Genomic DNA, 24544 nt, shown 5'->3' on the forward strand with positions numbered 1-24544 from the left:
TTTTCTGAGACAGGGTTTCTTTGTGTAGTCCTGGGTGTCCTGGAACTCACTCTGTAGACCAGGCTGGCCTCGAACTCAGAAATCCACCTGCCTCTGCCTCCCAAGTGCTGGGATTAAAGGCATGCGCCTCCACTGCCCAGCAACAGTCCATTTTTCAAAGTGTCTGATGTTCTCAAGAATGGAGATCATGGATCACCAAAATCATCTCCTGCGTACTGGGCTTCTGTCACTCGTGGCTCTACAGAATGCTGGGTCATTGCACGGCCAGTCATTCTGTCAAAACCATACTCCCCTCTGCATAAACACACTCCTGTGCTCCATCCAGCCCTGCTCAGCCCTCCTCCTCCTCCTGAGTATGTACACTGTATATAGGCCTGGTGACCTTCAGCCCTTGTCTCTCACCAAGACTGGTTCTGACTCCAGTTCAGTCTTCAAGGAAATGTTGATGAGTACAATTCCCTCTGGCCCCATGTTTCTATCTCAGAGTAAAGGTCCCTCCCCTCTTTGGAGGAGCCTTCTCACCACCCTGCCTTAGGTAGTCCTCTCCTTATTTTCTTCATCGCACTTACTGGTGTGCATAATTTCATGTCTGATTATTTACTCGTGTTTCCTTTGTCTCCTCTGCTAGATTGGAAACCCCATGAGGACTGGGGTTGTATGTGTTCCAGGCACACCACTGGGTGTTGGGGATTGGTCTTATGTTTGGTGCTTGGTTCATTATTCATAGGATGAATAATAATATTGGTTGCCTTCTAGATGCCAAGTATGTACTTAGATACTTCATTATTTTTTAAATATTTACTATCTTTATGTGTATGTGTCTGCAAGAGTTTATGTGCATGCATGCACAAACTAGAGGCAAGAGGAGGACACCAGGTCCTCTGGAACCAGAGTTACAGGTGATTGTGAGCCACCATGTGCGTGCTGAGGACTGATCCCACGTCCCCTGCATGATCCGGAAGCAGTCTTAACCACTGAGTTGTCTCTCCAGCCCCTAGATAGATACTTTATATAATGTGTGACTTTTGAGATTCAACTGTCCTGTTGGTTCTTTTGTGAAGGTAATACCGCTTCAGTCCCACACATGAGCCTGCTAGTGAAGTGATGATACACCCAGAAATGGGGAGTGACTTGCTCTCGACTAGTAAATGGCTGAGTCTGGCTGCCGCTCACACTGCTTGGTCTGACCCAGATCGAATCCCATCCTGTTTTTTAGCAAGGATTTGGTAATAAAGATTACTTGGTTCTAGTGCCAACAGGGTCAGCGGGTCTTCTTGGGCCCAGCTTTGTCTTGTTTCTGAACGTTGTAGAATGTGGAGGACAAAGGAAGTCAACAGTCGGACATTGTCTGGATATATGAGACTTCCTCTTGTGGACAGATTTGGGCTTAGCCACTGTCAGAAGGAAGATGGACTACAGTTGGGCTGGAAGGCTGGCTTCTGTGACCAACCCAGGTTGGTTGTCATAGCACTGAAGGAGCCAGTGGTAGCTCTGTTTCCCTTGGCATAGGTGATCCCATGGCCCAGCACCTCAGCTGTTGATGATCCCACTCTCCTAGAATGCTTCTCTTGTTAGTCAGCTCAGGACCTCATCCTGTAAGTCGCTGACAGCCCTGGTGAGTCCATGCTGACTCTGTCATCTCCCCACCTCTCCCAGGGCTGCAGGGAAAATGGCTATTGGAGAGCCCTTTCCATACTGCCTTCAGGTAATAGTAATCATAGCTAATGTAGGCTGCTCTCCTTCGGGTATTGTAGCCTTCCTGCCCATATTTCATTTCTTTCTTTCTTTTTTTTTTTTTGGTTTTTCAAGACAGAGTTTCTCTGTGTAGCCCGGGCTGTCCTGGAACTCACTCTGTAGACCAGGCTGGCCTTGAACTCAGAAATCCGCCTGCCTCTGCCTCCCAAGTGCTGGGATTAAAGGCGTGCGCCACCGCCACCACCATACTCAGCTATTTATGTTTATTTTATTTGTGTATTCACTTTTAAAAATTTGAGATGGGGTTTCTTTTTGTTTTCCAGGCTGTCATCAAACACCAGGGGTTATACAATCCTCCTGCCTCAGCCTCTTCTGCAACTAGAACCACAGGCATGCACCATGGTGCTCAGCCTCATTGTGGGTGATTTAGAAAATAACAAAGGCTCTTTCTAAAGACAATGAACCCAAGCCCCATTACCCCAGGCAGTGCTTGGAATGGTGCTGACTTACCGTCAGTCACTGCCCCTTCCACTGAGGGCCCTACTGATCTCAGTATAGATGAGCCAGGATGACTGGTTGCTTTCATTTTTCTTGTCAACAGGCATTGAGAAAGAGTCTTGAGACCAGAACCACACTCAGTGGGAAAGATCATCATGCTCGCTTAGTAATGTCTGCATGTCTGCCACAGATGTGGGAAGTAGGAGGGTGGCATGTGTGTACCTGCTCCTTTCTGAGTTAGCATTGGTTTCTTTTTGAGACTAGCTCTCACTGTGTTGCCCGGGCTGGCCTGCAGTCCTCCTGCCTCAGCCTCTGGAGTACTACCAGTACAGACCTGGCTTAAGCTAGTCTTGAGTCTCATTTTGGTTTTACCTCCCGAGTACTAGAACTACCTCCTGTTTCTCAAAAGGAAGCAGCTTAAGGAGCTGGCCTCCCAGGCAACGCTGTCTTCCACTGAAGCATGACAAAGAGGCTTATGACTGGGCCATGAGGCCATTGTGGAAGAGACTAGGGACCTGTTCAATGGACCAGTGAACACACACGAGCCAGGGGTTGTGAGCCAAGGTTGGAGAAAGGTTGTGCTGTGGCTGCTGTGGCAGATTGCTGCTGTCAGGTTCCCCCTCTCTGCCTATGCTTGTTGGGACCTGTGACAACAGCTCTGAGAAGTCATGTTTCAGGTACTCTGCCTTCAGCGGCCCTGTCTAGGCAGGACTTGGGCATCGCTGCATGTTAATCAGTGTCACAATCTGCCCGGGACCTGCCCACACTCTGTTCATTCATCACCACCTTTGCACTTTGTTCCTCTTCCCTCTTCCTCTTTAGCCCATGAAACCCCTGAAGGCCACAGCCACCACCTCCCAGCCTGTGCTCACAATCCAGCAGATTGAGACCATCTTCTACAAGATCCAGGACATCTACGAGATCCACAAGGAGTTCTATGACAACCTCTGCCCCAAGGTGCAGCAGTGGGACAGCCAGGTCACCATGGGCCATCTTTTCCAGAAACTGGTGAGTTTCCCATGAGGGCATGTCTCTGTGACAGACTGGTGTTAGAACTGGTCACTCTAGCCTGAGGCCTGGGTCATCTCCAAGCCCTTAGAGGCCAGTTTGGGCCTCGGTTCTTTGGGTTAACTGGACTTTGATCCTCAACCCCAGCCCCATCCTAGTGGATCCCTGAAAGTGCTTCTAGGGATAGCAGTGGAGCCAGGTTCTATGTGTGAATGTTTCTGAGGAATGCTGCCTTCGTCTGCATGAGGGTCCTTTGAGCACTGGAGTGGAGCTTCCTCTGCCAGAATGCAGGCCCCTCTGTCACTCCATGGACAGAGAAGCGTGTGTCAGGCTGTAGGAGGATGATGCTCACTGAGACCTTGTGAGGCCATTGCATTGCAGTGCTGCCTTTACAAAGTGAAGCAGTTGGACGGATATGGTCCTAACTAACGGTTGATTCCAGAGCAGAGAGTACCAGCAGCCGGTGTTACCTGCTACTGCTCATAGAAGAGCGCAGGCTTAATGTTGGAGGATGTTCACAGATGTTCTCTTGTTGCCAAGGCTTCCATGACACCTTCTCCCTTAGCTCTGCCTGAGCCTTCTTAGACCAAGGCACTTCCTGACCTCTGTAGACCGTAAATGGCTTTCCTCATTTACCTGGGTTCTCTCTGTCAGTTCCCAAGTTGAAATGACCTCAGAAAAGCCTTTCAAGGCCCTGTGTTTGTCCCTTATGAACACTTATTTAAAAAGCACCTGTCTTTCCCATTCTCACTGGCCCCCCCCCCCCCCGCTCCCCAGTATAAACTCTGAAACAATTTGTATTTTCTTCTCATTAGACTCAGAACTAATGGACCCCACTGGTGGATGAACAAGTGGATGATGGATAGACACATTGTGACCTTGATTGGGGCTGAGAGAACTTGAGTGTTGCAGGAGATACCTGTGCCCTGGCAGCCATGTTTTAAAGGTCACAAATGTTGTAGGAACAAGCACAACCAGAGCTAGGTCCCAGCTGGGTTTGAGTCCTGGCTTTGCCACAGATGGTCCTGGTCCTGTGATAGCCTACCGCCCTGTTCTCAGCTTCCTCCTCCATGAAGAGGGGTACCAATAGGCAACTGGATTATTGCAGGAGTGAGTTAACTCCTGAAAACGCTTGCTGCTGTCACTGTTCTCATTACTGTTGTTTTAGGAAGAAGTACTCAAGAGGTGTTGTTTTCCAGAATGTTATAGTTCTGGTAGTTGGGGACCCAACTGCTTCCCCTGGTGCAGAGATGGTAAATATCTAGTGATCTTTTCCTGTCCACGGAAGTCTGAGGTGATTGACATGGGGGCCACCTCTACTCAGCTCTCACAGATACAGAGCACTAGCTCTGGTGAGAGGGTAGGTGGACAGAGCAGAATGGAAGAGCTCTCCAGTTTGATTGTTTCTATGGTTTTTAGTGCAGGGTCTCTATATCCCAGGATGAACTTGAACTTGAAGCAATTCTTCCATCTCAGTCTCCCAAGTGCTGGGATTACGGGTGTGAGCCTAAATAGCTTTATCAGTGTGTCTGTATGTTCTGACTCAAGAGTCCCCTTGGGGGGCTGGAGAGATGGCTCAGTGGTTAAGAGCACTGACTGCACTTCCAGAGGTCCTGAGTTCAAATCCCAGCAACCACATGGTGGTTCACAACCATCTGTAATGAGATCTGATGCCCTCTTCTGGTGTGTCTGAAAAACATCTACAGTGTATTCATATATAATAAATAAATAAATCTTTAAAAAAAAAAAAAAGAGTCCCCTTGGTCTCAGGTCTGGTTAGGAATGTGCTTCCCAACCCCTGCCCCTCCCAGCATCATGAACTGTTGTCGTCTGCCACCCTGAGGCTGCATGCTCTGTGAGGGCTGGGTGGACCCAGGGCAAGCCAGGCATCTGGAGGCAGTTTATTTCGGCTGAAGTCTCTGGGTATTTGATTATCCATTACCAAGAGAGGAGAATTAGCATCTCTGCTGTTTGTTTTATGAGATCATTCCAATGCCAAACTCCTGTTTCCAAGCAACCTGCGCTTCCCAGTTAATGACCCTGGCAGGCTGGGCCTCTGGCCTTCCAGCCTCGGGTAACTATGGAGATGAATGTACCTGGCATGGCCCAAGACCACTGCACACAGGTGGCTTCTGGATCACAAGAGGGTAGCAACACAGGTATTCATGCTTTATCTTTCTCATGGTAACAGAGTAGACAACAGGGTGTGTGTCAGCTGCTTGAGCGTTTGTTTGCCAAGCTAGCTGAAAGCCGGTAGCTCGATCTAAATAAAACTGGGCGTGGTTAGCCACACCTGTAATCCTAGTACTTTGGAAGCAAAAGGCAGGAGGATCAGAAGTTCATGCTTAACCTTGGCTAGGTAGTGAGTTTGAGGCCAGATACAGGAGACGCTGTCTCAAAGAAGGAGAAGATAAAGAAGTTATGAGGATAGAGGGTTCAAGAGCCCTTCCTGGAAGGCTGTGATTTGTGCTGGGTTTGGAAGTGTCTGGGACATCTCTGCCTTAGAGCACTTACTGTTAAGGGTTTCCTAGAAAAAAAGTGCACTTTGACCCCTCTGCCCCTTTCCCAGGAGCTTTTCTTTCTGAGATTGCAGTGCTTGGGCCTTTCTTCTCCCCAGCACCCTAGTCCACACGCTCCTCTCTGGCTTCCTGGTCTCAAGGGCAGCCTCACTAGCTTCTGTCTCCTCCCTGGGTGGCTCCAGGGACCTGCCCCTGGCTCCCAGCCTTTGTGTGTCCTGAAGGAACATGGGTTCTTTAGGGAACTGATTGGTCTTAAGGAGGCACAGGAGCAGTGCACTTCCCTTGGTTGGAAGGGGAAGCCCCCAAGGAAGCCTGCAGCAGCTGTGTTCTCTTGCTACTTTATTGGGAAAATCTTAAAGCAGAAAATCTAGAGGATAATGGGTCTAGATATGGGTAGATAGCTGGGTCTGCAGCTCTCAGTGTAACAGATGAGAGTCGTCAGAGAAATACCAAACCTTTCCTTTTCTCTATTACTTTTCTATTTCATCCTCTTCTTCCTCCCCCCCCCCTTATAAAACTATCAGCAGCAGCTGCAGCAGCTGTGTATGTGTGGATACTGTGTATGGGTGAGCTGGGATGGGTGTATAGAATCCGTTCTCATTCTACCATTACATGGACTCTGAGGATCAAATTCAGGTTACCAGGCTTGTGTGGCTCAGGCACCTTTGCCTGATGAGTCATCTTGCCAGCCCCTCTCCTAGTAAAACTTTCTAATAAAAAAGATATCTAAGTTTTAGCCAGGAGGCTGAGGCAGGAGAATTCCAAGTTCAAGGCCAGACTGGGCAACTTAGTGAGACGTTGTCTCAGAATGGAAAGAAAAAAGGAGCTAGGTGTAGGCCTGGTGCTGCACATCTGTTAATGCCAGCACTTGGGAGGTGGGAACAGAAAGATCGGGAGCTCAAGGTCATCTCTGGCTACATAGAGAATTTGAGGCTAGCCTGGGCTACATGAGACCCTCTCTCATAAACAATGAACAAAACAAAAATTGCAAAGTATTACAAATGAAGGAGAGTCTACTCTTCCTTTACCCTCTTCTCTGAAGCAGCTTGCTGGGAATTTGATGTGGAGCCGCGTAGTGTGCGGTTTGTATTTTTGATACTTTCATATTCTCATGGTACTGCATGCACTTTTAAAATGTGCGAGTGTGTATATGTGTACATTTTGCAGTCTGGTCACATTTGCTCTGATGCGTGTGTTCATTCATCTGAACTGTGTTTGTCCGAGTTCCTGTGCTTGAAAACCTTTGTTCACCTCTCCTACTGTGAGGAAGAAGTTGGGGGCCGTGAGTGTCCTTGGTCAGATCTCCTGGGGCACAGGCATGTCCAGATTTTTCCAGAGCCAATGGAAATAGGTTGCCGGCCACATACAATTTTTAGTTATTTCATTATTATGTGTGTGAGAGAGTGTAGATGGAGGTGTGTGGCCATGGTGCATGCGTAGAGGTCAGAGGCAACTTTCAGGAGTTGATTCTTTGGGTTCAGGAACTGAACTCAATGCAATAAACTATTTTACCCGCTGAACTGTCTTGCTGGTTCCACATATATAATTTGAAATGTCCTAGTAACCATGGTTTGTTTGTTTGTTTTTAAGCAGTGCTGGAGTTTGAACCCAGGGCCTCACGCATATAGGGAAACTCTAGCACGGAGCTGTGTTTGCAATCAGGAACCACAGTTTTTAAAAGTAAAGACTGGAAGTAGCTCTATGGTAATACGGTTGCTTCCCATACCCAGTGCTCTGGGTTTGATCTCCAGGAACCCAGAAAACAAACAAATCCAAGATGGGTGTGGCAGTGCCTGCTTGTTCTTCTGCTACTAGGAAGGCTAAGCTGAAGGATCACTGGGCCCCAGGCATTCGAGGCTATCTGGGCAGTACTGTAAAACCAGAGAGAAAGAAAGCAGGACACACAGACAGACGACAGACAGACAGAGCTGGGGAGGCGACTCAGTGGCTACTAGCTGATTGCCTGAGTTCAAGCCCTGGCTGACACAATAGTGGATATAACTGACTCCTATCAGTGTACGTGTATGAGTGTCTGCCTGAATGTATGTTTGTCCACCACACATCTGTCAGCTGAAGCTAGAAGAGGGTTTTAGATCCCCTGGGACCAGAGCCAGTTGTGAGCCACCATGTGGGTGCTAGGAATTGAATCTGGGTCCTTTGGGAGAGCACCCAGTGCTCTTAACTATTGAGCCGTTTCTCCAGACCCTAGAAGTTGCTTTCTGGCCTGCCTGCTGCAGCACATGGGTACTTGCACACACTCCTATCATACGTATACAGATAATAAAAATTTTCAAAAGGTTGGGGTGATAGCTGAACAGTTAAGAGTGCTTCCTGCTCATCTAGAGGACTCAGATTTGGTTTCCAGTACCCAAGTTCTATGGCTTACAACTGCCTATAACATGGTACACAGACATATATGCAGGTAAAACATTCACACATACAGAATAAAGTAAATTAAAAAATAATTGCTGGGGAGGCTAGGTACCATGATGTACACTCTAATCAGGACTTAGAAGGTAGGCAAGTGGATCAGTAGTTTAAGGTCATACTCAACTACATAGCAAGTCTGAGGTCGGCCTGGAATACTCCTGCTTCAAAAAAAATGAAAAAAGGGAAGTATATGTAGGAGATAATTTATATCCTCTTTTATATACTGGGTCTTTGGAATCTAGTGTGGATTTGTTGTTGTTTGTTTGTTTGTTTGTTTGTTTTGTTGAAACAGGTTCTCACCGTGTATTCTCAGCTGGGGAAGTAGCTATGTAAACCATATTGGTCTTGCGACCCATCTGCCTCTGCTCCCAATGTGGAGTTTATACATGTGGCATATGTCAGTTTGCAGTGGCCACGTTGTACATGTTCAGTATTTGTATGTGACTCATGACCACTGTATTAGGCAACATGATGTTGTGTTTTGTGCTAATGGTAGATTTGCTAAGCCATAGGCTGAAGTTGTACCTATGGTCAGTTTGATTAGTTATTGACAAATTGATTGTATTGACTTACACTATAGTCTGAGGGCTGGAACTAAAGCTCAGTGCCATTAGACTCTAAATTTTGACTCTTCAGATGGGCTTGGAATCACACATTATAGCTTTAATTTGCATGCCTACTTTTTGTTCTCTCGGGAGAAAATACTTTTACCCAACCCAGAGAAGGCTCGTCAGAAATACTGAAGTAATTAAATTAACAAGCCTCAGTTTTCCTTTTAGAGAAAAAGGGCGATGGGCCCATCTCTGCATCTAGGGGCAGCAAGGCTTTTGCCTGTCGGGACGAGTTAGGGTGCAGCTGGCATTAGGTGTATAGTGAGCAGGGGTCTGGCTCCCTGGAGGCTGAGAACGTGGGGACAGAACCTTAGGGACTCAGTGAGGAGAAGGGGCTGAGCAAGCTCCTCGTGCTCACCCTGCTGCTTTGTCTCCCATGCTCTGTTTTAATTACACGATGTAGAAGAGGTGTGAGGCATTGAGAGGCTTCAAGCCCTGGGAGACCTTGATGGTGCTAAAGGGAAAACTAACAAAACACAAAACAAAAAAACAACAGTACATAAAACCAAGTGTTGGGATAAGTTGAATTTCTGGCATGCTAACAAAGCCCTGCCCTGCCCTCCTCACTCCCAGTACCACCTTGTTACCCTTATTGGCTGAGCCAGTTTCCATGGAAACTGTCAAGTTCAAAGGGGTACTGTAATATGTTCATCTCTGCCTTCCCCTGGTTTCCAGCAAGCCCTTTGGAGCTGAGTTAGAGGTTCTGAGTGCTAAGGGGGCTCCAGGAGCTCAGGTTAAGCTTTCACTAACTCTCCCTCCACCCCCTACTCCTCATTTCCTCTGTCTCCTCCCTGCAGGCCAGCCAGCTTGGCGTGTACAAAGCATTTGTGGATAACTATAAAGTCGCTCTGGAGACAGCTGAGAAGTGCAGCCAATCCAACAACCAGTTCCAGAAGATCTCTGAGGTACGCAGTTCTCCCCACAGCCACCCCATCCATCCTGGGCTCTGGAAACAGTCTGAGAAGCCTCTAAGTCTATGGATCTCCTCCCTTTCCTGCCCCAGGGAAGCTGTTCACCACAATAATGCTCACCCTGACATTTGCTTTCTTGCAACTGACATTTTTTCTCTTAATATAAGAATATCGATTGGTTTGACTTATTTTTTCAGATTAGAAAGTGGAACGGAGGAGGGAAAAAAATAAGGAGGGGGGCAACATTCCCCATGACTTTCCCAAGTGACTTTCTGACATTTGACCTTTGTTTCCTCTCCTATGGAATGAGCTGTCTGGACTGGCCCTGCTCATCTCAAAACTTGATGGGGGTGAGGTGGAAAGATGATGGTCTGGCAATTAAAAGTTCCTACTGTTCTTGCACAAGTTGTGTTCCTAGCACCCAAGTTGAGTGCCTACTTGTAATTCCAGCTGCAGATCTGATCCTCTGGCCTTCTCAGGACCTGTAGTCAGGTGGACATATGCACACACAGTTATACACGTATACACATAATTTTTAAAAAGAAATCACCAGGGCCACTATTTAATATGCAGATGTCCAGGTTCTTCCTTTCTTGGAGAGCTTGCTCCTTTTCTCCTCTCTTCTCCTTGAGTATCACCCCCACCCCATCCCTCTACCCCCACCACCCACCCCCACCACCCACCCCCACCACCCTATATCACTCTCTCACTCTGTACAGCTGAGACCAGTCTTCCTTCCTCAGTCTCCTGAGTTCTGGGATTACAGGCATGTGCCCTGATGGCCTGGATCTTCTGATTCAAAAGGGGAGGGTAGATCAGGAGCAGGAGTTTATATTCTGACAGGCTCTTGATTTACCATCAGAAAGGGAAGTGTGAGGAACTATGGACTGAGTAGTTTGGAAAGGTACTAAGCATATGAGACTGCAGTCTCACGGAGTCAACCAGGGGCAGTTAAGAACAGAAGCCCTAGACCCCTTTGGCCAGAAACATGCCTGTCCCTACTCCACAGCTAAGTCTTCCCCGCCTGCACATACATGTGTGGTAGAGGTATGAAATCACCTGCCATTGGCACTTCTTGTGTTGCTGTTATTATTTCATTTTGTTTTTGAGACAAGATCTTACCATGTAGCCTTGCCTGGCCTGGAACTCCCTATTTAGCCCAGGCTGGCCTCCTACCTCTGCCTCCTGGGTGCTAGGGTTATAGGTGTGCATCTCCATGCCTCACGTGGCTTTGGGGCTTCTGTCCAGGAAGTGGCAGGGAGAGGCTGGTAGTCTAAGGTCCTTCAGTTCAGCTCATTCTGTATCCAGCGGCTCCCATGACAGTCAAGCCACTGGCTTTGGAGGCAGCACTCAGCTCAGGACAAGAGACCCTCTGCTTTAGAAGGAGCTAGGGGTAGGGGGTACTTCTGTAGTTTTGGAAGTCCTGCCTTGAAGCACCCCTTTCCCTGGCTTTGGTGCTAGAAAAAGGAGACACATAATTCCTCAAAACTGTTGGAATTCCAGGTCATACCTAAGCTGATCTAGAGAATCACACAGCAGTTGGGAAGGTGGAGATGAAGATGTGATTATGAATGCCTCTCAATCCCAGTTCCCAGGAGGCAGAGGCAAGTGGATCTCTGTGAGTTCAAGGCTAGTCTGGTCTATATAGCCACTTCCAGGCCAGTCAGGGCTATATAGGTAGTGAGACCCTGTCTTAAGAGAGAGAGAGGAAGGAAGGAGGAAAAGAGAAGAGAGAGTGTGTGTTCCTAAATAGGTAAATAAAAGTCAGTTTTAGAAAGAGAAAGGGAAACTGACAGTTTGATTATTAGAAGAAGCAACTGGGAACTTGAAGGTTTGGTGTGCAGGCACATGGAGCTGATGCTTCACTCTGGAAACATGAGCTCCTTTCAGTTTCCAGACGGATGGACGGGAAGCACCAAGAGAAGGCTTGTGCTCAGCATCTTCTCTCAGATCCCTGGATCCGATAGCTATGGACCCCTGTGGGAAGACAGATGGGACAAGGGTGGGGACATCCCTCTTGTTGAAATCATGAGTCTGGAGAATTGATGCTTCCTCTCAACATCCAGCTGGACTCTCTGATATGTGTTCACAGTGGCTCTGCTATGGCCCCAGGTACCCAGAGGGTCCAGAGACTATGCAGTCCCCTTTTTGCCTGGCTGACTGCTTATTCTCTGTGCATCTATGCATAAGCACCCCTGCTTCCACTCTGCTGCATCAGTGCATCGAGCTCCCCCACTCCGACACCCAAAGCCTGTCCCAGAGGACAGAGCCAGACCCATGGCCCTCTGCCAGGTGGCTGCTCATCTTGACTCAGTACGATGACGCTGATGCTTCCTGCTGGCGCTGCCACTTAATTACTGCAATTAGGCCCTTCTCCTCTGCAGCAGCAGTGATTTCATACCTCTAGGCTACACTGGAGGGGGTGTGGACCAAAATCCCTTAAAGCAGGGAATCCAGGCACCAGTGAGAGACAGACTCAGCATAGAGAAGCTCCTCCAACCCCCACGTGCCAAGCTCAGTTCCTGGGGGTTTTCTCTGTCTAGAAACAGCTGGAGACAGAGCGGGAAATGAGCTTCTACTGTGTGGGACTTGCCTTCCCCCAAGGCAGAGCAGGCAGTACCACCTGGGCATCTGACCTTGGCCTCACCTTGCCCCCTTGTCTCTCAGTAGTACTTGCCTCTTCTAGGCTCTGGTTCAAACTGCCCAGTAAGGATTGCATTTCAGCTCCAGTTGCAGCCACTGTCCTGTTGGCAAAGGCAGGGGTGTCTCTTCCTCTAAAGCAGATGGAAGAGGTTTTGATCTCATGATCAAAGTCTTTCCAGCACTCACTCCTGGGTCACTTGTCATAGGAGAGGTAGTGAGGAGTGTGAACAGCTCTGGGGGCTGGGTTAGTCCTTGTCTGGGGAGGGTACAGCTTGAACTGCCCTGTGGACTCCAAGCCCATCTCTTCTCTGTTTATTGTGCAGGGATGCAGAGCCCCTCTGCCACAGCTCAGGGGTGTTCATTCCCAAAGGTCAGCTGGCATACCTAGTGTATACTGACTTCAGTCCTGTCTTCCCGGGGCTGTTTTGTACCCATCCCTGAGGGGTGGTTGGCAGTGGGAGGGTCTTTGCTCTTGGCCACACTCATCTTCCAGGGGCAAGGGCATCAGAGGGCAGGTCTTAGGAGGTGGTGAGTTTCTGTTTTTCGTTTTTTGTTTTTTTGCCACAGTACTTTGTAGCAATCAGTCCTGACTGGTTCTTGGAGTCTGCCTTCTTGCCTCTTGTTACTTAGGCCCAGGGCTTCAGAGCCCCTCTCCTCACCAAGCTCTGCTGTAAGAGAGGGAAGCTAGGGAACAGAACAGGTAGTGATTTTTCTCCTCCCTCTCACAGGAACTCAAAGTGAAAGGGCCCAAGGACTCTAAGGACAGCCATACATCAGTCACCATGGAAGGTACTTTGGGGAGTGGTCTGGATTACAGTTCTCTTCCTTTGTTTTAGTGAACTGTGAGCTGTGTGAACGTGGTAGCCTCCCTGCCTCTGTGTGTGTGTGTGTGTGTGTGTGTGTCTGCGTGTCTGCTTCTCCTCCCTAGGCATCAGGCCAGCTACAAACGTGCTCCTCCTTAGGATGCCAGCAAGCTTTTGGTCCCTCCTCCCTCCTCCCCTCCCTTCCTCCTCCTGCCTCTCCACGCTCCTGCCCTCCCCCTTGTTGGATGAGCACTCGGAAGGAAGCGGCTGCTTGATTCTGGAGGTTGTGCAGCAGCAGCCAGCAAGGTGGCCGAGTGGCTGGCCTGCTGAGGAGAGCCAGGAGCCTGGAGCAATGGCTGCAGGTCCCTGCTGCAAGGAGAGAGGCTGCCATGGAAATCCTACTCATCATTCGCTTCTGCTGTAACTGCACCTATGGTAACCCAGGCGCTCTTCTGTGGGAAGTGGCATGCCTTAAGCCATCTGGGGGCTGGCTAGAATGGACTTCAATACGGTCAGCAGGATTTAGGGGCTGCAGGACAGGGAGGACAGCCATATTGTTGAACCCACTTGCATTTGCTTTGTGGTCTGCCTGGAGTTGAAATCCAGAAGCTATACTGAGTATCTTTGAAGTGGAAGGACCAGGCTAGAAAGGTCCAGGTCCTCCTGAGGCAGTGTATGGAACTGGTAGCTTAGCATGTGTGTGCATGAGAGGCATTGAGCAACTTCCTGAAGAGGCCAAGGAAAGTGACAGGCTGTTCCCTCAGGCCTGAGGTGGGGCAAAGAGCAGCTGGGAGCAGGCAGAGAGTGAGAGTTTGGACAGCTGCACCTCAAGGCAAGAGGGTGCCAGCCTGGGCAGGAGAGAGAAGTTGGGAGTTTCTTTGTTTCGTGAGCACGGAGGATGCTGAGCAACAAGGGTATTGTGTGCTCCGCGCACATGCTGCCTCCTCTCTGATGGCTTTGGGAGAGCAGGGAGGAGCTGGTTGGTTTTGGGAGCAGCATTTCCAGCCCCTAAAACCCCCGAGCCCAGGTCCCAGCACTCAGTGCAAAAGGTCCGCTTGAGAGGGGGGTGTGGCCGGCTGCTGCTTTGTGAAGGTCACACACCCACTTCAGTGGAAGGGACCTGGAGCATCCTCTGAGCCACTCCTTCAGCTGGGGAGAGGAGGTGTCCTGGGACAGGCGTGTGCTATCAGCCAAGCTCCTTGTTCACAGGATACCAGAGCAGGTGCATGCAGGGAGTTATCCAGACCTGGTGGCCCTACTTTCTAAGGCAAGAAGTGCCTTAGGGGTGACCTAAGTCACCTCTGGGGGTGGGGGGTGAGGGGCTCATGTAAGCCCATATGTGTCAAAGAGGCAACTAGCTGGTTAAGGACCTTTCCCATTCCCTCCTACCACGCGCTTTGTCTTTACCCTTCTCAGTCACTTTGCTTGCCTATCTCCGTGGTAACCTGGGGCTCCTGTTACAGGAACCGAGTGGGGGGTGGCAGTTTGCTGGAGGAAGGATGATAGATGAGCTTTCTAGTTCTTTCCTAAAGGCCTGTATGTTAGAGAGCTGTTTAGGACCACTCCCCCCCCCCTCACCTTCCATGGCTTGTTCTGTGTCTGGTGCTCATGGTGGAAACAGCCTTTGTGCTGCCTGTCAGCTGAATCTTACAGGCTGGGGGCCAGGGCACAGAGGAACTTGATGGCCCGTCAGAGGTCAGGGAAGAAATGCAGGGCCTGGTTGAGGGAACAGTTAAGTGTCTGTGATGGTTTTCTAACAAGGAGAAAGGATCAGCTCTCTGCTCCCCATTCCCTCCCTAGAAGGAAAAAGTCCTGATGAAGCAGACCTGAGACCTGGAGTCCAGGGTCTCTTTGGTCCCCACAATTCCATAATCTTTGAAGTCTGCTTCAAAGTGGGGAGTAGGGCGAGGAGCTAGCTCTGCAGCGAGCACTCACCTGGGCAGATGAAGTCTCTTCCAGAACTCTTCTGTGTGGAGTTCCTTCCATCTGCTACTCTTTTATGAGGAACGCAGTCCAATTCCAGGCAAGTAACTTGGAGTTTCTGCACCATAAAATTGGACTGCTGAAAACTGAGTCCCCTTTTAGTGACAGGAAACAGTGTGCGTAAGGCAGTACCATTACACATGGTAAGAGACCAGCTTGTTCATGTTGGTGGTCTGTCTTTTGGTGTTTATAGAGGTATGGTCAGGGAAGGCTTCCTGGAGGAGGAAGAAAGATGAGCAAGACAATGTAGCCTTTCACGGTTACCTATCCCAGGAAGAGTGGGGGAAGCATGATGCAGGAGTAGAGAATGGGCAGCTCTGCAGAACCCAGGAACAGGGAAGGAGCGGGGCCCTGTGGAGCAAAGAGGAGCACTTAGAAGCCAGGGGAACAAAGGCACTGGGGGTACCCCTCCTTGCCTGATTTCCTTCCACATACCTGATCCCCCTTGACCATCGAACACCAAGACTGCAGGATACATCCCATGCCCCTGTCAGATGGACTCTTGAGGTGACTTCAGGCATATTAATAGCCCCCCCTGAAACCTGATCCACCATTTCTGCAGACTTCTGAGATTAGTCAGAAACCTCTTTCTCCTGGGACCCAGAGAGGGCTGCAGAAGCTGCTATTTCAAGTGTCATCTTTCCTGGAGGGACTCTGGGCCCACCCCAGCCTGTGTCTGTTGACCTTGTGCCTGCCATGAGGTCTCAGTGTTTCTAGTATGAGTTCTCCTGCTGCAGTGCAGATGCCTGAGCTACAGGTGGATAGGGTGCCTTAGACATCCTCAGAGATGAGACCCATGTGCACACCCATGCTTTATTCTCACTGTCCCAGTACACCCCAAACCTATGGATCCATCCATTCCATCCCTCATCAGAGGGCTTGCTAGAAAGGGCTGGTTAAGAAAGAACTGCAAAAAAAAAAGTAACAGCATTTGTCAGCTGCTAATATATATCCATCTCAGCAAAATAGCTCTTTTCTCCTTTGGAGATCTTGGTTTAGTCGATGAAGTGTAGAGGGGACATCTATTTCTTTTAAGAGCTTACGTATGATCCTAATCAGCAGCCAAGCAAACAAAGGCTACAGATAGGGCGCTTAGCACACATTGTCAGAGTCTTGGGGTGTTCCCTGAAGTGATTGCTTAACACTTCACAAGGTATCTAGGGCTTTGGGAGACTGGTTTGGGGACTGTCCAAGTGTGAGGAATTTAGGATCTGGCCAGGTTCTTTGGAACATTCAGTTAGAATCCTTTTTCTTCAACCAGTATCCTGCCTTTTAGAGTACCTATGACAGGAAGCCAAAAGTCATGGTTCCAGGATTTGAAGATCCAGGTGTAGGACCAGCCCCAGGTTGAGAAGAGCAGTCCATAGAAAATGCTAGCTGCTGGCTGTGGCCTCTTACCAGTCCCTGATGAATCTCAGTAATCATCATTCAATGTCTGGGTCACAGAAGAGTGGGACGTACCTGGCCTTGCATTTTCCCAGCTTCTGTAGCAAGACTGTACCCAAATTCCTTCAGAAAGTCTTTGCTCCTCAACTGGCCACTGGCTTGAGGATGGAGTGTTTTGGTGGTGATCTGCCTTGCCCTTTGGCCACTCAGCTTATCCTGTTTTGTCAGCGGGCTTGAGGACACAAAGAGTCTTTTCTCACAGAGCTGAGGCCAAATGTGTGAATGGGAATGAATGAAGCATGTGGCTTCCAGTTGGATATGTCAGTCCTAAGACTGGAAGTGCCTGAGAGTGACTGACAGGTGGGACATATCCTTCTGTAAAAGTAGCAAGTACCTTTGGTCATCCTGGAGTCCCGAGGGCACCACAGTGTGCTGAAGGCCCTCCCTGGGTATGTCTGTGTGCCTGGGGCTGGGGCCAGGGGAGCTTCAGCTGTGAGAGCCTAGTAAGCACAGGACAGGGCGAGGAGAGGAAGGTTCAGATGGGGAGGGAGCCTGAGTGGACAGAGCTGTGTGTTTGTTTTATTTGGCTTCTCCACGAAGTGAAAGCGGAGGTATGAGTTGCCACAGAAGCCACTTGGCTTCCAAGTGACTGTTCATTTGGAGAAACAGGACAGGTTAGGAGTAAAAAGTCCAGCTTCATGGTCCAGAGTTTCTCCTTTATCATCCTGTCTTTCTCGGCCTTCCTACAGCTCTGCTCTACAAGCCTATTGACCGAGTCACTCGGAGCACCCTGGTCCTGCACGTGAGTGTCATGTCCCATTGTGGCCAGAGATGGGTTAGGAGTTTTGTGTGAAGGCATTGAAGTCATTAAGACTCCATTTGGGGAACAAGGCAGAGGGTCCCTGGGCCCTGACTTTGCCAGCCTGGCCTATGGTAACCATGCCAACAGGGCCGCGTCCTAAATATAGCTTGGCTACTAAGCTTGATACTTGGCCAGATACTCCTTAGGAGGCAGACACTTGCTGCTGCTTTGTTCCCTGCCTCAAGGTCTTCAGGGCCCTGGAGCAGCTGTACAGTGGGTAGAGGAGGGTTCCCCAGCTGTTTGGTGAGGTATGGCTTAACCCGGCTGCAGCCCCTTAGGAAAAGAGTCACTCGAGTACAGCAGAAATCAGAGGAACATTGACTGCCTACACCACTGTTCCCTGGACCCAGGTTCCATTCTGATTTCACAGGAATGGCTGGGTAGAGTGTGGGTCCTGGGAGTACCCCCTCAGAATTCTTTGGAGGATTGCATGTTCCCACTGTCTTCTCATTGAACCTGAACCATTTCCTCTCAGCTCATTCCCTGCCCCCACCCTTTCCCAGGATCTGTTGAAGCACACACCTGTGGACCACCCAGACTATCCGCTGCTTCAGGATGCCCTCCGAATCTCCCAGAATTTTCTGTCTAGCATTAATGAGGACATTGATCCTCGCCGGACTGCAGTCACAACCCCCAAGGGGGAGGTGAGTTCTGAGCCCTGCATAGTTTCACCCCTAGACCGAGGAGTTGACAGTTGGCCAGATCCCTGTACCTGCTGTCCTTGGCCACCCTGATTAACTATAGCATGTCAGGTGCTAGGTTAAGAACTTTATGACCGGCTGGGCAGCCCGTAGTGGTGGACATCTTTAATTCTAACACTTGGGAGGCAGAGGCAGGAGGATCTCTGTGAGTTCGAGGCCAGCTTGATCTATAGAGCAAGTTCCAGGCCAAGGCTACACAGAGCAACCCTGTATTGAAAAAGCCAACCCCCCCCCAAAAAAAAAGAACTTTAAGACTATTGTCTGATAGGTCCCTATAATAACCTGTTAAGATAATCTCTGAGCCTGGCACAGGGATCCCCAGATAAAAGTGTCAAAACTAGATTCTTAACTAGGCTGTCAAACTCCACACATTGCCCCAACTAGCAGCTGGGCCTCTGGAAACCTCATTCTTGGTACACATCTGATTGGAATGATGCTCTCTGGGAACCCCTAAGAGACACCCAATGAACACACTAGGTAGGCCAGAGCTAGGCAACGAGCCCAACCACAGAAAAACGCTAGTACTAGACATGGTTAGTCCTGGACATTGTTAGTCCTGGACATGGTTTAGCCACCTAGGCTGATGATACGTCCTCGGAAACACCTAGATGTGGCGTTGCATCTCCCCTGGGGTGGTGTGAGAATCTTCCTGATGGAAGAGTGGGAAAACAGTGTGATGAACTTGGGAGACGGTGACCCTCAGTGGTCAACAGACTGGCCCAGATACAGTGCCTTTGGTCTGATTGAGATAATTAAGTAGCATTTGGGGAAGGCTGACTGGGTTTATGCTCCTTTGTTTCATTTATGAGTCTCCCGTGTCTGCTGGGAAAGGAAGTAATGAGGGACAGGGTCTGGGGGATGGCTAATGGGGCGTGGAGCTGTCTGTACGCAGTTCCCAGCCCTGGTGTGCAGCATCCCAGAAAATGACACTAATTCATTTTACTCTGAGGATATCTGAAAAAAGTCTCTAGAAGGCAGAGAGTGCTATCAGTTTCTGGTTGTCTAAATCATATCCTTTCAGCATGCTCACCCGCAGACGATAGTGTATGTAGGTCACACAGCATATAGTGCACACAGAGAAGGCTGGAATAGATGGTGACAGCTCTGAAGAAGCCCACTAGCTCTGAGGGTGGCAGGGAGGAAACTATACATGTCTCACCAGCATGAAATGCTTCTGGCTGTCCCAATCACTATAGCTCCCCTTGGGGAAATCCCAGAGCCTTTCATCCGTAGTTGAAGAATCTACTGAGAAGGTAGCATGGGTAAACCTGAGTGGGTTGGCTGAGCAGGATGAGCTGAAAGTAGATCAAACTCTCCGTTGGGAGGAGATGTGAGATTGGAGGTATTCACGGCCAAAGATGGAGAGACCAAGTCATTCCAGAGAGTTTTTATTAATCCAGGGGAAGCTGCTGAGAGCTGTGGGAAGGGTGCCCCTCTGAATGTCAATCGCATATGGTGTGCCCCTGCACTGTGTGTGTGTATGGTATGCCCCTGCACTGTGTGTGTGTATGGTGTGCCCCTGCACTGTGTGTATGATATTCCCCTGTACTGTGTGTGTGTGTGGTGTGTTCCTGCACTGTGTGTGTGTATGATGTGCCCCTGCACTGTGTGTGTGTATGGTGTGCCCCTGCACTGTGTGTGTGTATGATGTGCCCCTGCACTGTGTGTGTGTATGGTGTGCCCCTGTACTGTGTGTGTGTATGGTGTGCCCCTGCACTGTGTGTGTGATATGCCCCTGTACTGTGTGTGTGTGTGGTGTGTTCCTGCACTGTGTGTGTGTATGATGTGCCCCTGCACTGTGTGTGTGTATGGTGTGCCCCTGCACTGTGTGTATGGTGTGCCCCTGCCTGCACTGTGTGTATGATGTGCCCCTGTACTGTGTGTGTATATGGTGCACCCCTGCACTGTGTGTGTGTATGGTGTGCCCCTGCACTGTGTGTGTGTATGATGTGCCCCTGCACTGTATGTGTGTATGGTGTGCCCCCTGCACTGTGTGTGTATATGGTATGCCCCTGTACTCTGTGTGTGTATATGGTGTGCCTCTGCACTGTGTGTGTGTATGGTATGCCCCTGCACTGTGTGTGTGTATGGTGTGCCCCTGCACTGTGTGTGTGTATGGTGTGCCCCTGCACTGTGTGTGTGTATGGTGTGCCCCTGCACTGTGCTAGTCCACACTGAGTACTGCTTCATGAGACAGGCACCATTCTCTTAGCTGCACAGACAATAGATCTGAGATTAGAGAAGAGCACAGCTGAAAAAGGGCTGAGTCTGGATTCCAACCAAGACTCTAAAGCCAGTGCAAGTCAGCCGGGCCCTCTAAGCTCTCCTCCTTGAGCAGGTGGGGGTGTGTGCTCTCTCCCTCAGACTCGGCAGCTGGTGAAGGACGGCTTCCTGGTGGAAGTGTCTGAGAGCTCCCGGAAGCTGCGGCACGTCTTTCTCTTCACAGATGTTCTACTATGTGCCAAGCTAAAGAAGACCTCTGCAGGGTGAGGACATGGGTTTTGGGTCACAGTCAGGGACAACTGGCTTGGACAAAGGGTTTCTTCTTCTTTTTGCTCTTTAAAAAAAAAAAAAAAAAAGAAGGCATGTTAGCCAGGAGTGGTGGCTTATTATTATCTGTAGGGATGCTAACACAGAAATATCACAGCAAATTTAAGATTTCCAGGGTTACTGTTTCACTATGTAGTCTTTTCTAAAAAGAAATCATGCTATTACTATTGTTGTTGTTGTTGTTGTTGTTGTAATATATTGCAGGAAAAAAATAACCTCCCTGAACATAAGCATAAGTCTTCTGTTACTGTATTTCTTTCCCATTTTTAAAAATGGTTTTGTGCTTTTTTTCTTGTTGTTGTACTAACAGAGAATGCCTGATTTGGGGCTCTGCTTTTTTTTTTTTTTTTTTTTTCGAAACAGGGTTTCTCTGTGTAGCCCTGGCTGTCCTGGAACTCACTCTGTAGACCAGGCTGGCCTCGAACTCTTGAACTCAGAAATCTGCCTGCCTCTGCCTCCCAAGTGCAGGGGTCTGCTTTTTATTTTTGACATTTACATTATTATTATATATTAGATAGGTCTCACTATGTAGCCCTGGCTGTCCTGGAACACCCTACGTAGACCAGGCTAGCCTTGAACTCAGAGATCTTCCTGCTTCTGCCTCCTGGGTGCTGGTCCATCAGAGGCATGCGCCACCAGCTTGGGCTTTTCCTGTTCTGAGCCAGCATTTTTCTTATCACTGCTGAGTCGTTACAAACACCACTTTACTTCTCTGCATGATATTAAGTGGATGTGTCATAATTTACTCAAGTATTCTCTCCTTACTAGACTGTTTTTGCTAACTGCAGTTCCATGGGTATTCATTACATCTGCTGCCATTTGTTGCCATCTTCCACAACTCCAGGTGCATGACAAATGTTTCAAATACATTATTTCTAATCTTCCTTCTACCTTCACAGAGTGTTTGTTATTTTCTCTATTTCATAGTCAGGAGCTAAAGAGAAGACGAGTAAGTTGCTTAAGGTCACATGGCTACAAATGGAGGAGATGGGATTTGAACTCTAACTCTGAAGCTCCTTTTCAACTCCTTTTCAGTAGAGTGGATAGATTCTGTCATTTATAACCTATTATATGCTAAACATGTTGCCTTACTATAGAGGGAGCTCTTTGCGCCTACTGGAACATAAGGAACCAGAACTGAGAACAGTCTAATTATCAGAGGAATTGGAAGAAGAGAGGAGGTCACTGTGGGCTTCAGTTGAGGACATAACTCCCAGGAACTAGACCACAGAGATGCCAGTAGTAAGCTGTGCACTGGGATTATGCTCCCGTGCTGCAGTTATGAGTCCCCAGTGTCTGCTAGGAAGGGAAGTAATGAGGGGCATGGTCTGCAGCATGACTAACAAGACATGGAGTGCCCTGTTTTCAGCTTTTCTCCCACAGCAGATATTAATAATCAGTCATAGCATCTTTTCCCACTAAGCTTAGAGATAAATAGATAGATAGATAGATAGATAGATAGATAGATAGATAGATAGATAGATGGAGTCTTGCTATGTAGCCTTGCCTGTCATGGAACTGTCTATGTACACCAGGCTGGCCTTGAATTTATAGAGATCTCTGCATCTGCCTCTACCTCAGAATGCTGTATTAAAGTCATATACCACCACACAAAGCTTGGATATAGTTTTATGACTCTCAGCCCAGGGCTTTGTATGCTCCCTATGGATTGGAACTGGCATTCAGAATCGAATCTATAGCCCATCTCTACTCTAAAGGACAATGATTGGGAGCTTCCATGTGGATAGAGCAGTAGGGGTAGCAGGGTGTGAGGCAAGAAATAAGAAAACATGAGCACAGCTGAGAAGGCTTCATTCCTGATACACAGTGATTCGGGATAGTTAGAAGCACCAGTCCCATTGGGGTGAAAGACTAGGCTTCACTGCTGGCTGACTGAGACCTGCTTCTCTGTGTTCCTTCCACAAATGTGTGCCTAAGGTTCCTCAAGAGCAGGGAGTGTTCCTCTCTCCCATGTGACTCAGCAGACCCCTTCGTGGCTAGTTTTTTGCTCTGAGCAAGCAGTTCTGCATTGAAGAGGCTACTTTGCCTAGCTTACATCTCCCACTGCTTGCTTACAGAAAGCATCAGCAGTATGACTGTAAGTGGTACATCCCCCTGGCTGACTTAGTGTTCCCATCCCCTGAGGAGTCAGAGGCCAGTCCCCAGGTGCACCCCTTCCCAGACCACGAGCTCGAGGACATGAAAATGAAGATCTCTGCCCTCAAGAGTGAGATCCAGAAGGAGGTAAGCCATGGCCTGGGGCTGTTTTGAACTGGGTGTTCTAAGGGGGGGGGGGGGGCTGCAGGCTTACGGGTGTGATAGAGAAGGCAGGATGCAAGAATGGGAGGCCCTGCTTGTATAAGTGCTGCAGGAGGGCCAAGGACCAGTGCTCGTGGGGTCAGTTATAGATTGTTTCCTCAGTAACCGCGTGCGTTGCACATTGTAGAAAGAGGAAGCAAGAGAGGAGGAATGAGAGGCTTTCTTGAGAAAAAGCACAAGCAGCCTCGTGAGAAACTGACACCTCTAAAGGGAACTCAGCAGGGAGAGGGGACCCGGGTACAACAATTGGCCAAAGCATGTGCTAAGAAGGAAATCAGATTCTTGTCACACAGAGCGTCCACAAATCGTTCTCTGCTGGTCCACAGAGTGAGTCTCTAATCTTTTTAAAAGCTCGATAGCCTGTGGGTCGCGTTCACAGACTTCACTGCAGAAGATTATGCAAAGTTAGCTAGAAAGTTAGTAGTTTAAGGAGGAGGACTCAAAATAAAAACAGAAAACTATTTAGAAGTGCATAAAAAGTGACAGGTACTGCAAACCAAAACCCATGGGATGAGGCCGAAGCACTGTCTGGAGTAGAATGTGTAGCCTTACATTTGTGTATTCAAAAGGTGGCCTGGTGCTGGGCAGTGGTGGCACACGCCTTTAATCCCAGCACTTGGGAGGCAGAGGCAGGCAGATTTCTGAGTTTGAGGCCAGCCTGGTCTACAGAGTGAGTTCCAGGACAGCCAGGGCTATAGAGAAACCCTGTCTTGAAAAACAAAACAAAAAAAAAAAGGTGGCCTGGGGAAGGTGAGGTGTCACTGTTGGTAAAAGCACTTGCCACTAAAACCAAGGACCTGGGTTCAGTCCCCAGGTCTACAAGATGAGAGAGAAAGAATCAACTCTCTCAGTTTACCCACTGAACCATCTTGCTGGTCATACTGATAATGTTTAAAACTCGTTTTTTCTAGTCATCAATGTAATAGATGCTTACAATGTTAGTAGATAGTGTAAAAGTGTTTTGATACATTGTTAACTAAGTTAAAGTGTGTGTGTGTGTGTGTGTGTGTGTGTGTGTGTGTGTGTGTGTGTGTAACCAGACCACATGGCCTATTCTAGTACTTTTTAGTCTTCTCACAGAACTACGCCTGGAATGGAATTCTGGATTGTCAGATTCCCTTTAGCAGCTATATTCTGCCCCACTGCCAAACATGTACTTGAGTATTTGGATTGTTCCTGGTTCGTTCCCTGTAGGAAGCGGGTTTATAGTCCACATTACTACCCTGAGTCTCTCTATAAGTGACATGGCTGGGCAGCTGTGTGCATTCAGTTAGAGCTGCCTCTGAGAAACTTGTTCCCTTCTTCCAACAGGATGTGAGAGCCACTGCCACAGAGCTGGCTGTGAGGCTTGCTAGAGTTTGCCAGACTAACATGTTAAGGGCTAGGGAGATGGCTCAGTGGTTAAAGTGCTTGCCACGAAAGTAAGAAACCACAGGTCAGATAAAAAGAACCCATGTAAATACTGGCTGGGTGGGGTGGCCGTCCTGTAATTCCAGCACTCAGAACCCCAGACCAACCTGGCTATTGAGACTAGCCCTGTCAGTGAGTTCTAGGTTTGATTGAGAGACCCTACCTCAAAAACTAAGGTGGAAGAGGGATCAGGGAAGATTCCATCGTCACCTGTG

General features: G+C 48.8%; 1 protein-coding gene across 3 annotated transcripts in view; it reads left to right on the forward strand.

The window, feature by feature from the left end:
• Abr (ABR activator of RhoGEF and GTPase) overlaps positions 1 to 24544 on the forward strand; it is a 92027-nt gene that overhangs the window by 27054 nt on the left and 40429 nt on the right. For 2 of the 3 annotated variants that reach the window (XM_028759182.1, XM_028759183.1), the window contains exons 3-9: positions 3016 to 3201; positions 9559 to 9666; positions 13044 to 13104; positions 17237 to 17289; positions 17853 to 17993; positions 20415 to 20536; positions 22679 to 22844. In XM_028759182.1, coding sequence (XP_028615015.1) covers positions 3016 to 3201; positions 9559 to 9666; positions 13044 to 13104; positions 17237 to 17289; positions 17853 to 17993; positions 20415 to 20536; positions 22679 to 22844 — 837 coding nt within the window. Of the gene's footprint in view, positions 1 to 2831; positions 2871 to 3015; positions 3202 to 9558; positions 9667 to 13043; positions 13105 to 17236; positions 17290 to 17852; positions 17994 to 20414; positions 20537 to 22678; positions 22845 to 24544 lie in introns of those variants that run through there. The other variant, XM_028759184.1, reaches the window with a different exon arrangement.

Source organism: Grammomys surdaster, unplaced genomic scaffold (genome assembly GCF_004785775.1).
Source record: "Grammomys surdaster isolate TR1022 unplaced genomic scaffold, NIH_TR_1.0 126278, whole genome shotgun sequence".
In the NCBI taxonomy this organism is placed as follows: domain Eukaryota; kingdom Metazoa; phylum Chordata; class Mammalia; order Rodentia; family Muridae; genus Grammomys; species Grammomys surdaster.